The following is a 16,268-nucleotide window of genomic DNA, read 5'->3' on the forward strand; positions in this document are numbered from 1 at the left end:
TTGAGAGTATTTATACAAAATACAGTTCTGAGCTTTCTGGGCGTAAATGCAGCATTACTGGGTTCCCAGGGTGATGGTTTGTTGTGTGTGTGTGTGTCTGTGTGTGTGTTTGTATGTGTGTGTGTTAGTGAGAGAAAGAAAATAAAGCTTTTGTTCTCATTGAAGCCCTGGACAACAATTGTTTAAAGCCCTCGAGAGCTGTGGAAGCGAGGGATGTGGAAACTGTAATAAAACTCTTTCCCCCATTGCTTCTCTCCACTGTGTGTGAGTGTGTGTGTGTTGGGGAAAAATGTGCCCCAGGCTCAGATAAGCTTTTCTCTAGTGTCCAATCTGTGAAAAGAGGAATGGCTTGGACGCATAAACACGTCCTCGTCTCGCTCCCTTGTTGCCTGGAGACCTGGACGGGCTTTAAAAGAGAGGGATCATAAAAGAAAAGTGTTGTGTAGTTGTGTGTATGTGTGTGGTGTGTGGTGTGTGTTTGGATTTACCACCAACAGCGCTACAACTGGTGGCTGCTTCTCTTGCTCTTTGAGGACTTTTTCTGTCTGTTTCTTAGAACTGTACTTAGCGTTGTGAAAATTTAAAGGAGTTTATATTCCCATCTGCCCAACACTCAAACTTTTTTTTGAGCTTCATCGCTAAAGATCCTTGCGAGAAGCTTTCATTTCCTGGACCCACTTCACACAAAGAGTGATAGGTAGGGAATTTTTTCTAGTCTTCTTATGTCACTTTAGACTTCACTGATTTCTGTTGAAGTGTATAACACATGAACATTTAGATATTCATGTGACAGTAGCTGATTATTAGTTGTTTAGAATTTTATGATAGTGAACAACATGTATAATTTATTAATGCTTTTAGAAAAACTTGGGTGGCCCTTTACTTTATGATCCTGATGCTGTGATGATATTTGTTGTGTAATCCTATACGGCAGTGTTTTTTTTTTTTTTTTTTTTATACATTCCTGTTCGTCTAGTCCCCTTTTGTTGATTAAACTCAATATTAACATATTATAAATTGGGCATGTTAATGTGTTAGTATTTTCCAGCTCTTTTATTGATCTCGGTTTGGCTTTTAACACTGTGTCTAATATCATAGGTGTAACTTTGTTTTGAAAAGTCCTGGGGAAAATGAACGAAACACCAGCTTAAGAAACAAAAGCATTTCAGTTGTCTGTATGAGCATGGATCCCAGAAAATCCATATCAGCTTTATAAACACTCTCAGTAATCACAGAACGATAGATGGTTTGAAAGTATTTTAACATGTACCTTACAGCTTGTTATAAGGAAGCAGAAAGTAAACCAAAAAGCGTGATCCCGCAGACTGATTTAAATGACAGCTACAACTTTTATAAAACCTCACTTTATGGTCGCATATGCCGCAATATCATGTTGTAATTTTCTGTAAATAAAATTTCATATTGTCATGTGTAATGCAAGCATCCGGGCTCGCAGGAAAATAGCTATTTACTTAAATTAAATAGTGATATTTAATTTCTAGTTCCCTGGATGTGAGAGTTTCATCACAGAGGAGACATTTTGAGAAATGTAAGAGTGTGAATAGGGCTTAAAAATGATATTTTTTAGAAAATGTTTGGATCAGTTTCTGTAGCAAGCTAATATTTAAGACTACATTTTCAAAACATGGTGGGGATTAAATCACACATATCTAAAAGTGTTGGGGACCATGTCCCAAGCATCAGTTACACCTGTTTGATATTCCTGTTTAATATACACCAATCAGCCATAACATTAAAACCACTGACAGGTGAAGTGAATAATATTGATTATCGTGTTTACAATGGCATCTGTCAAGGGATGGGATATATTAGGCAGCAAGTGAACAGTCAGTTCTCGAAGTTGATGTGTTGGAAGTAGGAAAAATGGGCAAGTGTAAGGATCTGAGTGACTTTGACAAGGGCCAAATTGTGACCGCTAGACAACATGGTCAGAGCATCTCCACAACGGCAGGTCTTGTGGGGTGTTCCCAGTATGCTAGTATCCCAGTACCTACCAAAAGCGGTCCAAGGAAGGACAACCAGTGAACCGATGACATGTCATGGTCACCCAAGGCTCATTAACGCACATGGAGAGTGAAGGCTAGCTTGTCTGCTCTGATCTAACAGAAGAGCTACTGTAGCACAAACTGCTGAAAAAGTTAAAGCTGGCTATGACAGAAAGGTGTCAGAACACACGGTGCATCGCAGTTTGCTGCGTATGGGGCTACCTAGCTGCAGACTGGTCAGAGCGCCCATGCCGACCCCTGTTCACAGCTGAAAACACCTACAATGGACTACATCAGAACTGGAGCAATGGAAGAAGATGGCCTGGAATGATGAATCACATTTTTTCTGACATCATGTGTATGGCAGGATGTATATATGTCGCTTACCTGGGGAAGAGATGGCACCAGGATGCACTATGGGAAGAAGGCAAACTGGCAGAGGCAGTGTGATGTACAGAGAATACCACTGCCAAGTACAACCCTTCATGGCAACGGTATTCCCTAAAGGCAGTGGCCTCTTTCTGCAGGATAATGCGCCCTGCCATACTGCAAAAATTATTCGGGAGTGGTTTGAGAAACATGACAAAGAGGCCAAGGTGTTGACTTGAACTCCAAATTCCTCAGCTCTCAATCCGATCGAGCATCTGTGGGATGTGCTGGACAAACAAGTCAGATCTGTGGAGGATCCACCTCACAACTTACAGGACTTAAAGGATCTGCTGCAAACGTCTTGGTGCCTTCAGAGGTTTTGTGGAGTCCATGCCTCGACGGGTCAGAGCTGTTTTGGCGGCACAAGGGGGAACTACACAATATTAGGCAGGCGGTTTTAATGTTATGGTTGATCAGTGTAGATGTTCTAGGTAACTGAAAAATATTGGTTAACTTCATTGCCTATATAAGCAAGCGTATATAGCCACCTATAGCAAAAAAAACCAAAATTTTTTTAATATTTCAAACCCCACTACACATACAGTTACTTGATAGAGATACGAAAATTAGCTGTTTATGCTGTACTTGCATTGCACTCCAGTTCCTAAATCTTTTTCTTTGCCACCTCAGTGCGTAATTTCTGGCCACATGTGAACACATTAACACATTTCGAGTCACAGTAACTCAATATTCTTTCCACTAAATCAAACAGTATTAGGTAAGTCTGATGTAGCTGCATCTACAAGTCAATTTGACTGACAGAAAGTCACTGAAATAATAATTCTTGCTTAATACATATCATACTGCATACTATTACTAAGAATACTATGCAGTATACAAGTATTACATTTTGAACACAACCTCATTGATTCCTGATATACCACCCAGAATGACAACTTCATGGGTTTATGGGTATTAAAACAAAATTAAAACTAATATCTGTATCTAAGGCAAATATTCTTACTTTTGAGAACATCTTTGATGACAAGGGACAATTTAATGACTTGAAAGACTCTTATTCCATTCCTGGTTCTTCTTACTTTTTCTATCTCAGACTGTGATGTTCCATAGCACACTCCCACAGGAATTCACTTGTTGGCTGATCTTTTTAAATCTTTTTAAATGTTTCCCGGAGTTTTGTATCCAATCTTTATAATAAATTTATCTCTTATGCTCCCCCTTGAGATTGTGGAAGTATGGTCTAAGGATTTGTATGAAGCTAATGGGGAACTGGATTGGGATCTTATTTGGAAGAATGTATTTGTTTCATCTAAAAATTTTGCAGTTGATTCATTATAAATTTGTACATAGATTTTATATAACTCCTCAATTTCAAATGAAATGAACATACTGCTGAAAATTTGTGTTCCAAATGTTCCTCCAATGCTATTGGTGCCTTTGTCCATGTATTCAGACATCTTTGGGAAATTGCTGCAGACCTGTTGTCTTCTCTTTTAGAAAAAGATGTTCTTATATCCCCAGCATTCTTACTTGGAGATGATTCATCTTTCAATCTAAAACCTCTTCACAAGAAAATACTACTGACTTGCTCAACTGCTGTTAAAAAGACAGTTCTCAAATTTCATATTAAGCCTATTCCTTCTGTGAAGTCAGTCTTTTTAAGTTTCTTTGTAGATATTCTTTTGCTGGAAAGGGCCACTTCCAGGCTACATCACCGAAACGCTTCCACGGTGGAATTTTGTCTAAGCTTATTGATTTTAATGTGTGCATATCTGTTTTTTGTTATTAAAAAATCCAAATAAAAATATATTCACAAAAAACCCTAATATGTGTAGATAATTTATAGATTTATGTTCTACTTTAGTCAAGACATCATAGCAGTGTTGGTTCATTAACTCTCACCTCAGTGTTTTATCTCTGTCTAATCCGATGCTGGGAAGCAGAGTTGGTCTCTTTGTGAACTTTGCCATTTTTCCCCAAAGGAGTCGCATGATTGTGTCCTCTGGGCCTTGATTGACAGCTGAAACCATGGCAACAGTGAGGGAGGTGGAGCTGCTTGAGAGTCGACTGAGCATAGAGGACTTCATCAAGATGCAGAGTCTGTTTCAGGTGAGATCAGTGAGCTTTAGAGGGGAAGACGAGACAGTGTTTTAATGTGTGTGTGTGTGTGTGTAAAGAAATAAAGAAGAGAAGGAGGTGTTGTACATTGTCCCAAATGGAAAACCCATAACTCTCAGAAAGGCTGTTTTGAAATCAAGTCGATAAGTAATAAAAAAATTTTTTTTAAATTAAATTAAATAATGATTTGGAAAAAAAAAATCCATGCAACTAGGATACTTTTATTTAATTATGGATTTTTATCAGTTTATAGCAAATGGATACACTTTTTTAGGTGATTATTTATTTCTTAATTTTTGTTGACTTAATTTAAGCACAAATGGTATTCTATAAAAGCCTGGACCCAGTGGTGTAACGATAAACAGGTATATAGCGACTATCAGCATCAGCATTATGCTATATGATAAGAATTATGCTTTAGCATATACGTAAGAACCTTACATTAAAGTTTTATTTGTAGATACATGGTGTCACATGATCATCTAAACAAATTCCATTTTTAACCACCACTTTCTGAACTTTTGCACTTGACAAAACACTGACAACAATAATAATAATTAGCAATAACGATATTTAAATTAAGGCAGCATGGTGCAATAGAAGGAAGTACAGTATTATTGCCTCACAGCTTCAGTGTCTTGGATTCAATTCTGAGCTCAGATTATTGTTTTACATGTATTCCCTGAGTAAAACAACAAGCTTCTGAAACAGAAACTGCTCTTCACATACAGTCTTCATATCCTACTGGAGTTATTCTTATGTTTCATTACTCCAGTTGCAGTATCAGAACCACTTTGACCATTTTATTTGAATTACAGTCATGTAATGGCTCTGGTGATTCAGTGCCCATGCAGCGGGAGGAGTTTATAGACCAGTTCTACTCCGTGATTGGCCGTGGCTCACGGGAAGAATATGAGCGTTTATTTGACAGTGTGGACGTGTCCAGGGAGGGCTGGGTGGACTGGCATCACCTAGCATCTTACCTTCTTCTGGGACTTTCAGAGAAACAAGAGCAAGCTACAATGTCTGCAGTGCCACGTTGGTGCCCGCCTCGCCTTCTACCTTCCCCTCACAGAGGGCAAATCCAGAGCCTGCTAGACCTGGGCAATGGCCGCTACCTGAGTGTGAGTAAAGAGGGCATGATGGCTGTGTGGGCTGAGAATCTAACACTGCTCAAGAGCCACAAGCTCCACAATGATTCAGTCAAACCCAAAGATCTCTGGGTTACGGGTATGGTGGTGCTGCCCAACGTCCACAAGGTAAATCCATAGAGAGAGACATATTCTGCTTATTAAATATATACTGCATATTAAAGCATAAGGTGCTAATTATTAAAGGGTAATGGAATATCTCACTATTACTTTGCAAATTCTCACTCCAGCATTGATCACCTGATTACTTGTCAGCCTCCGGCAAAATATAAATAACTAAGGACCAAAAGCCTGCCTCCTGTTTCCTGTTTGAGGAATATACATGTACGTTGCTATAAAGACCTCATTGAAATAAAGCAATGACACATGACCCTTGACCACTGAGACATACATATATATATAAACATACTTGTCCACTTGACCACACACAGGTGCACCCAATCATTCATTACCGCGCTCCTTCTCCGCAACTCCTCCCCTCATTCTCAACCAATGCTTGACAACGCCTCGCTGCTGTTACAATTGTTTTTTAATAAAAACAGAAATCTTACACTTGTGTCTGTATGCTTTATGACAAGGAATGCATCTTCTACTTATTAGCCAACCTCTGCCCATGGTGCACAAGATAAACAAGCAATAATAGACTAGTCCTACTTAGTGTAAATATACATATTGACTGTCCAGTTTCATATTTAAAGTGATTTTTCTTTTTGCTTTAATAGTGAGAAACTTGTTATGATTAGTAATGTATGCATTTGCTATTATGAAAGAGAGGCAGTGCTTTTGCTTCTTCTATTTGTGCCCATTTATGTGCGCTGAGCACAAGATAAATAGAAAATGTAGAATCCTGTTCTGATTAATAGCAGCCCTGCTTATTAACTCTACATATGGTGGCTTTCCTTTTTGCATATCAGTATGGGTTATTTTGTACGTGTATATGAAATATGCAATTTTGTCTATCTGTCTCGTCTTCCCATCCCTCCATTAGCTCGCCGTTTCCTTCACCAGTAAGGAGATATGCTTTTATGATCTGCTCTCTAAGCAAGAGTTCAGCTGTCAGTATAAAATTCATAGCCTGCGTCACACTCCCATCTGCCTCCATTACTGGCATCATCCTGAGAGACCTGAACATGCCGTGCTCAGCTTCGGAGATGTAGCAGGACAGGTGAGCTTTGAAATTATTTTTCCAACAGGATGATTTATGTGCTTGGATTTATTGCTGTTCAATCCCTTTTATCTCTTATTTCTACTCTGCCTGTGTGCCCAAACCTGCTATGAGCAGAAGTCCTGAGCATGGACAGGGCTACTTGGGGCTCTGTTTTCATCAGTATTATTCGTACTGAGAGGAAGTGAACATAAAGTGGGTTGTATAATGTTATAATTGTAAGTTATAAAGAGTTACAAAGAGATTATATGACTTTTTTTTTCAAATTAGCTGACTATGATTAAATTAGATGACAGGTGTCTAGAATTTTTTTTATAACCAAGATCCCTCTAACAAGAATCAGGTCAAAATATGTAATATATCTCAATTCTCAAAATATATCTCAGTTCTCCATCAACCTTCATCAATATAAACCTAGGTTACAGTAGACGTATTTATTTTTCACTATTTTCTTTGCTCTTGAATTACAACATGCCAAACATATTTAATCGGTCATCAAAAAGGAATGACCAATTTTATTCAGTTGATTGTTATTTTACAAGAATGATTTTGCTGTGTCCTAAATCCTCACACATAATCTAAATATCCTGTTCACACACTATTTGTTTGAATTCCATGTATTTCATTCAAAAAGGAACATGATACAGGTGTGTACAGATGAGTACAGGTGAGATAGTTGACAACTGGGGAAGACACATGGGGGGGGGTCTTGGGGGAAGAGGGTCAGAGGTGAGACATAAGTACAGTGGGAAGACAGATGAGTACAGTGGTGGGAAGACAGATGTGACCGTCAATACAGGGAAGGATTTGTTTAGGATTGTGATAATTGTTGATGATTACAGTGGGAGGACAGATGTGTACATGTCAGTAGAGGTAAGAACATGTGTGTAAATGACAGTAGAGGTAAGAACATGTGTGGAAAGCTGTGTAAAGAACAGGACAAGGAATCCCACTACAGAACAGATGAGGATAGACGAAAGCAGGCATACTTCCATATTGACTCTGTCCTTCCATATCTTCACATGTCCATATTTGTAATCACCTACAAACTCTCGTCCTCTCTTGTACTCACTTGTATACATCTGTCTTCTTCTGTACCTATTTTCACCTGTAGCAGGAGAGGCATTATGTTGCGCGAGTGATCGTCCCCATCGGTGGGGTGTTTGGGAATGAGCTAGAGAGGTAATGACTAGCGAGGCATACTTGAGCCTTGATGTCCCATATATATTCATGTGATATATCTCTCTTTCTCTCGCTCTACCTCAGCAGTGAGCCGTAAAGCTGCAGCATGATTTGAAAAGTTTTGTTAGACTATACCAAGGCCAAAAGCACCAATAAAAAAGCTCATGTGTGCTCTTGCTCCGGTTCTACTATGTTCTCTGAGTGGCATATGACCAAGATTGTTGCATCACTTTGACTTTTTAACACTTAATCATTAGATATTTTAGGTGTTTTAAGTTGCATTTGGTACAAGTACAGGGTATGTAAGTGGTACTATGCCAGCTTTTACTGTACGTCCCTTGTCCTCATTCACATATACACACCTGGTCTCACCTGTATTCACTTTTAAAAAGATCTTTTAAAAGCGTCAAGCCTACGGTACAAACACTGACATGTGTCGCTGTCTGCTTTTGGCCCTCATGTATTAGTTTTACAATGTGTGTATTTTGTGTGTGTTTGAGGTGAATGCGATGTGTTTTAGGTCAGCAGTGATCTCTCTGTTTGAGAAGCCAAGTGCAGGTGTTGAAAAAAATGCTGCCATCAATATCAGGTGGAGCGAGTTACAGCAGAACCGCCATCGCTGCTGTTACACCGTCACACACAGCGCACATGCAACACACTGGGTCACGAGCGGTAAGAACCACATTGTCCGTCTGTCCTGTCTGTCTGTGACAAAGCAAAACTCCTCCAGCATTTTGCTTGCTAGCGTGAATGCAAGGTAGTAAAAACAAACAGGTACAGGACACAATCTGTCCAGAATGACAGTGTCCCTGTTATGTATTAACTTATTTACCTTATATGGACCTGTCCAGGGTCCTTGGAGGACTAGTGGTCAGGCCACAGGGCTCTCACTGCTGTGGCCTGGGTTTGATTCCTAGCCAGGGAACCAACCACATGCAACAGTGTGCTCTCAGTGCTGGTCCCAAGTCTGGATAAAATTGGGGAGGGTTGTGTCAGGAAGGGACTCTAGCATAAACACTGTGCTAAATTAAATACACGGACCAACGATCTACTATGGCGACCACTAATGGGAGCAACCGAAAGAGGAATAACAGCAACCTTATGCAGTCCATCATTTATCACCATTGGGTAGAGTTAAGGTTCTTAAATTGTATCTTATGCATAAATTTTTTAAGTTTATCTAAGTTTTGTATGGACAATACAATTGGGATTCTTCAAATGTGCCTACAGAGTGCATGCAATGAAGCTTAACATTTTGAGTCTGATGAATGCATTTGTGGGCATTTTTGCAATTAGTCTCTGAGGTTTCATAACTCAGGAACTGTTTATTGCTTAGAGACACACACTGACATAAGACACACATTGCTGGAAAAACAGAGGACTTACCCTATATGGTGGCTTTGTTGTATCAGTATCAGTTGTATCGGTGATCTGGTTTTAAAAATTCAAATCAACGTTGTGTTCAAAATGCATTCCTTACACTTCCAGTTTTATTCACAATACAGAGACTTTTTGTTTTTCACATCCATGGTCTGGATCTTACTTCCATGTTTTGTGTCTATCTGCAAGTGTGTGTAGTGATGTCATCAGTGTCATATCCAAAATAAAGGGGTTAATTGATTTACTAAAGAATGCACATCACATTATTCTCACTGTCCTTATTTCCATTGTTCCTAGGTAAAGTGTGAATCTACCATGTCATTGAAAATGCAATCCAACAATGATTTGTGTAGTAGCTCTACTATCTTTATAGTGCATAAGGACACAGGAGACTTCCGTTGGTCACCTGCAGGAGTGACACACATAGTACTCAAGAAGACAGAAATGGATCAAATGGATATTTCTTCTGGTGCAGAGAGTGCAATATTGAACCTAATGCATGATGTAACCTAAATAATGCTCACATTTATCTAGCAATGTCAACTGAGTTCAAGTATTCTTAACAGAAGATTAAATTCCCGTACAAAATTATACAAAAACGTAAGAATTATTCATATCAGCCTTAAGCAAAAAAGAATGAGATGTACCTTGCTGACTCTCAAAGAACTGTCAGTATGAAACCAGGAGGGGATAATATCAGTGAAAAATATTTCTTACATGAATAATCAAATCATCATTCTTTCACAGCAGGAAGCCATTGAATGTCCCTTCATCAAAGTTCTTGTTTTTCCAGATCACAGAAAATCTACTCTTACCATTTCTAAAAGGATATCGCCACTGAAATAATTTTTTGATCTACATGCAAAAATGCAGTAGTTTAACACTAATTACATACAGAGATCTGTGGCACAGTGGAGCCTCACAGCTCCAGGGTCCCTGGTTTAATCCTGAGCTTGGGTTATTAACTGTGGGGAGTTTTGCATGTTCTCGTCGTGTTTGTGAGGGTTTCCTCTGGGTTCTCTGGTTTCCTCCCACTATTGGCTATGCTAGATTGCGCCTAGGTGTGAATAAGTGTGTGTATGTGAGTGTGTATGTGTGTGTGTGTGTGTGTGTGCACGGTCCCCTCCCATTCAGGGAGAATTCTCTTACCTTGTACCGTATTTCCAGCATAGATTCTGAATCAACTGCGACCCTGGTCAGACTAAGATAAAATGGCTACTGAGGCTGAATGATTGAAAGAATACATTGAGAAATAATTCAATGTATTAGCAGTCCAGCTGAGTGTAAATATATGCATAAATCTAAGCAAATATTTATGGTGATCAATTCCACTCTTTGTACTGAAAAGTTTGTATACATAATCTACACACAGATTCATGTGTACCTACCTTTGATAAATGAGGGCCCAAGATTCTTGCCTCCTCAATGGACCTAATATATCAAGCTGAATACGAACTAATTTATTCATAAATAATTCACGGAAATATTTACACAAGAAATGTGATATTCATAAAAACCCTGTAAGTTTGGAAATACATTTGTATCTCATGAGCGTGCCTGAGTTTGTGCAAATTTACATATAAGGAGACTTTAATGTGACCCTTGACTGACAGGCTTCAGTGTTTATAACTAGAGTTAGTTACTGCAATTTTATATACAGATCACATTGTCAAGTTTAAATAGTGTATTTATTTCAGTTGCACACACAAATATAATGAAAGTTGTGTGAAAAGTGCTGAAGTGGCTAAACTGGCATTACTAGAAGAAGTGCTTATGAGGTGCTATTTTACCATTTAGTTATAATTTTGTTGTTTTGAGCTCTCTGTGAGGTTTGCATTTTATGTAGGTTTTTGTGGGAGTCACTTAATGTAAATCAGCTGTGCCATGAATGTGCTTGGTAATTGCATGTATAAACGTATGTACATTGAGTTTGAAGAAAATTGGTGTTACTGAAACGTTTGTAAATGTGGCAGTAAACCTTTAATTTGGTTTGGCCTGCAAAAATATTTATACACAAATTTATTAAAAGATTGATAAAGGAGGTTCAATATCTTTATTACCCAGGAGGTTGGCGTATGAGCAGGATGCTGTCCCGATAAAGAGATGAATACACACCTGTTCGCTTTTGTCATTCCATGTGCATACTTAACTTCATCATTAGACACCTGTCCCCACCTGTACATACCTGTCTCAGCCTGTCATCACTTGTACGGCCTGCCCAGCTCCTGTACTCTCCTGTACACACCTACAGAACATTGAACATTAGTTGAACAAGCTGAAAAGCAGTAAACCAAGCCCAGGATTGAAGCAGAGACCCTGGAGCTGTGAGACAGCAACACTCGGATGCACCATACATACAACATACTGCACCATACTTCACCCACATCCAATATTGTAATCTCTTGTCTTTTTCTGAATTGCCCCATCTATCCATTACCAGTCCTTACACTTTTCTTCATATGTCCACATCTGTCCTCACCTTGCCTATGTTGTACTCCTGTATGTACTCGCATGTCCTTCACTAACAGACCAGACATAGGAAGAGAGTGAGGATCCATGTCCAGAGGCACTTTATTAAAAAAATCCAGGCAGAGTCAGATAACATGAACCAACAAAGTGATGAGGCAATAGTCAGAACATGAGTGGCCAGGATATAATAAAGCCAAAGGGAAAGCCAGAGAGTAATCCAAATACACAGACAAAAAGTCCAACAGAGGAAGCAGAGACAGGAAGTAATAAACAAGGCTTAGAACTTGCATGCTGGGATTAGCAAGTAAACACAAAGTTTACTTAAACATAGGATGCTTCCCAAAACTCTAGTTGATGCCTCCTTGATTCCTTGATCCTTCCTCTATTAGTCTGTCACCCAGAAATTGATGGAAGTCACTCAGAGGAATCCAGGAGAGAAGAGATCAGAGGCTACTATACAGTGGGAGTAAATGCTCCACATCTCCAAAAAAAGATAATGAAATAATGAAATAAGGAATAGAAGCAAATAAAGGAAACAAGAAGGTGCAGTTTAAGAAATGAGGACTTACACACTCTAGATTCAGGAAATAAACAGGAAGTGTTACACATGTACTCTCCTGGCTTGGAGGGGAAAATACTTCAGTAATTGCACTTCGTTACTATACGTAAGTATTATTTTCGTGTATTTATACCTTATTTACTTATAGTGTTATTATTCCTTACATTTTCATTTAGACTTGCTATAAATTGTAACAAAGGTCTCTTCTCCTCTCATCTAGCTAATGATGCTATATATCAATAGAATGGGCTCAGTTTACCATCCAGTCATTTTAGTGTATAGCATCCAATCAAGTTAATCAGTGTAGAAGAAAACTATCAACAATACACCAATGCCAATTTATCATCTGAGGTGACCTTCTCATGCTACACAATGTAGTTAATGCTATAGCTTTCCATGTGCTTTTGAAGACAAATAAGCCACAAGACTGCAGTGTCAAGTTTGATGTACACCCCTGGCCCTACCTCAGTAAAATATGCTGGAGTAAAGACACGCTGGCGCAAAGACATATAAAAAAGCATGTCTCCCTAGAAGAGATGAACTCCATCTAATTTGACACTGACTAATTACAAAGTAAATATTTATAACTGATGAAATATGAAAAAAAAACATGAAAATGATTTTATATAAAATCATTTTCATGTTTTTTTTTTAGAAATATTTATAACTGATGAAATATGAAAAAAAAAGTTCATCTCTTCTAGGGAGACATGCTTTTTTTTTATAAAACATGAAAATGATTTTATATATATATATATATATATATATATATATATATATATATATATATATATATATATATATATATATATATAAAATCATTTTCATGTTTTTTTTTTCATATTTCATCAGTTATAAATATTTACTTTGTAATTTTTAATACTTGACTACATTTTGAAGTAGCATGTTTTTTTTTTTTTTTTTTTTTTTACTGTCACTTGACTACATTTTTTTCCTAGATGCTTCCATTTTTAATTGAGTAAGATGTTGGCACATAATCTATACTTTCATTTAGTATAATTTCTCAGTCTTTTCCCACCCCTGCTCCTGTCCTTACCTGCACCCATGTGTCCACTCCTGTCCTATACTCACACCATTAGCAATTTATACCACACGGGACCTCATAGGCTGATAGGCCTGTGTGTTATTGTTAGTGTTGACACTATAGCACTGTGTGTGTGTGTGTGTGTGTGTGCAGATGTGATGATAGAGAGAATCAGAGCTGAAGTAAACAAGAAAAACAAACACAAGAGAACAGAAGAAAACATGAAAAGGACTTGTTAATTGAACATTGCTGTGTGCTTCATTTCCCCCGCTGAAGGGTAGATCCTTTTGAAGTGTCTTTGTGGGATTAGACACAGCATGTGTGTGTGAGAGAGAGAGAGAGAGAGAGAGAGAGAGAGTTTGAAACAACTCGTTTGGTTGTGAGCTGGCCTTCGGGCCTGGCAGTCGCTAAAGGCATCTGTCTCTTAACCATGATGCATCTGTGACCTCTTGAGTATGAAGTGCCTGGTTTTTGATCCTCCAAGTAGGATTTCTCTTCGCCTTTGTTTCCTGTAGTCCACTTTCTTTTCAAATTTATCCTAGTAAAAGAAATAAAACAGAAGATGGTTTGATGTAGTGATGTGTGTGAACCATCTATTTGAACCAAACATGGCAAGTGCACACTGGACCTACATGAGTTAAAACATAGTGATCTTTCAGTTCTGCTTCCTTAGTCATCCTATTCAGCAGCATTGAGGCAACTTCTGCAGAGTTTAGTGATTCATCTTATCAACAGATTAACATATGCTTCATAAGATTAAAATAGATGTGTTAATTTCTCAAAATGTAGCCTGCGGCCTAGATAGGCAGCTCTATGAATGTTCCAGTTTAATATTTGGTCATGTAAAATGTCTAACAAGGCAGCATGGCCACATACTTTTATTGGTATTTCTATTTAACTGCTGCAAAATATGGGAATAAAATCAGAATAAAATCACAATTTACCATGACCTATTTAACCAACCTACTGTAATGTACTTTAGCTTTCACCTTCCGCCAGATTTTTGGATTTTTTTGGACCCCAGACAATTATTTGATACTGAGGACATTTGACTCACATTAGTGATTGTGTTTGTGTGCATGTTTGTGATACTGCCTCACAAACATGCACACAAACACAATCACTAATATGTGAAAGTGCTGATTCTAAAGTAGGTCAGTACTGGTGCTCCTGGATCTGAACCTAGAATGTCTTCATCCAGGATGGTGTTAACTGACTTGCTTCTACTCAGAATGCTGAAAAAACATAATTTGAGTTATGCACTGATCAGCCATAACATTAAAACCACTGACAGGTGAAGTGAATAACATTGAATATTTCATTAAAATGGCACCTGTCAAGGGATGGGATATATTAGGCAGCAAGTGAACAGTCAGTTCTCGAAGTTGATGTGTTGGAAGAAGGAAAAATAGGCAAGTGTAAGGATCTGAGTGACTTTGACAAGGGCCAAATTGTGATGGCTAGACGACAGGGTCAGAGCATCTCCACAACGGCAGGTCACGTGGGGAGTTCCTGGTATGCAGTGGTTAGTACCTACTGAAAGTAGACAGGGTCATGGGCACCCAAGGCTGATGATATGGGAAGAAGGCAAGCCAGCGGAGGCAGTGTGATGCTCTGGGAAATGTTCTGCTGGGAAACCTTGGGTCCTGGCATTCATGTGGATGGTACTTTGATACGTACCACCTACCTAAACATTGCTACAGACCAAGTACACCCCTTCATGGCAACGGCATTCCCTAATGGCAGTGGCCTCTTTCAGCAGGATAATGTCCCTTGCCACACTGTAAAAACTGTTCAGAAATGATTTGAGGAACATGACAAAGAGGTCAAGGTGTTGATTCACCTCCAATTTCCCAGATCTCAATCTGATCAAGCATCTGTTGGATATGCTAGACAAAAAAGTCTGATCCATGGAGGCCTCCCGGCGCAACTTACAGGACTTAAAGGATCTGCTGCTAACATCTTGGTGCCAGATACCATGGCACACCTTCAGAGGTCTTGCGGAATCCATGCCTCGATGGATCAGAGCTTTTTTGGTGGCACAAGGGGGAACTACACAATATTAGGCAGGTGGTTTTAATGTTATGGCTGATCGGTATATATGTAACTATGGTTCTTTGAACCCTGGATAATTGCCAGGGGTGTTGTAAAACACCTGGAGATCAAACTGTACGTATGTGCATGCATACTGAGATCTTCCAATAAAGTCACATCCATCATTAATCTACCTTAAATAACTGCAATCAGGGTCACGTTAGATCCAGAGCATATCCCAGGAACGCTGGGCACCAGGCAACAATACACCCTGGATAGGATGGTAGTCAATCATCGGGCAATTGTCCCTCATCATAAATTTTGTTAACTAGTGAGTTGGATGCTAGCTAGCAAGAAAAGCTTCTTGTTACCTTAAAGATTTGGATGCCGTGAAGTTTCAAAAGTTTAGACTCAGCCCTGTTCAGTGGATAGTCTCACAAGGATACCTTACAATCCTACAGCTTTATACGGTAATGATTTATAATCCCATTATCTGGTGTTCCTGGGAATAGGATGGGTTCCCATTGGAGTCTGGGTCCTCTCAAGACTTCCCCATGTTGTCTCAGAGAGTTTTTTCTTTCGCTAAAGCTGCTTTGTGGCAATGTCTATTAAATATACAGACTTGGTTCTCGAGTCCCAGTGTGGGGATTGGAGTGCTCAATGTATGCCCATTGAAGTAGGCTGTAGAGGGTTTGTAGCACACTCCCTCTGCAAGGCCTACAACATGCTGGGCATCAGAGGCACAATAAAATGGGAGGTCATCATGGAT

General features: G+C 38.9%; 1 protein-coding gene across 3 annotated transcripts in view; it reads left to right on the forward strand.

Annotated features, from left to right (window-relative positions):
• The first annotated feature begins 346 nt into the window (after nucleotides 1–346).
• LOC113526346 (WD repeat-containing protein 49) overlaps nucleotides 347–16,268 on the forward strand; it is a 43,818-nt gene continuing 27,896 nt past the window's right edge. For 2 of the 3 annotated variants that reach the window (XM_034304980.2, XM_053235179.1), the window contains exons 1-5: nucleotides 347–697; nucleotides 4,379–4,505; nucleotides 5,333–5,773; nucleotides 6,654–6,830; nucleotides 8,513–8,684. In XM_034304980.2, coding sequence (XP_034160871.2) covers nucleotides 4,425–4,505; nucleotides 5,333–5,773; nucleotides 6,654–6,830; nucleotides 8,513–8,684 — 871 coding nt within the window. In that variant the 5' untranslated portion in view covers nucleotides 347–697; nucleotides 4,379–4,424. Of the gene's footprint in view, nucleotides 698–4,378; nucleotides 4,506–5,332; nucleotides 5,774–6,653; nucleotides 6,831–8,512; nucleotides 8,685–16,268 lie in introns of those variants that run through there. The other variant, XM_053235178.1, reaches the window with a different exon arrangement.

The sequence above is a fragment of the Pangasianodon hypophthalmus genome, chromosome 6, assembly GCF_027358585.1.
Source record: "Pangasianodon hypophthalmus isolate fPanHyp1 chromosome 6, fPanHyp1.pri, whole genome shotgun sequence".
In the NCBI taxonomy this organism is placed as follows: Eukaryota; Metazoa; Chordata; class Actinopteri; order Siluriformes; family Pangasiidae; genus Pangasianodon; species Pangasianodon hypophthalmus.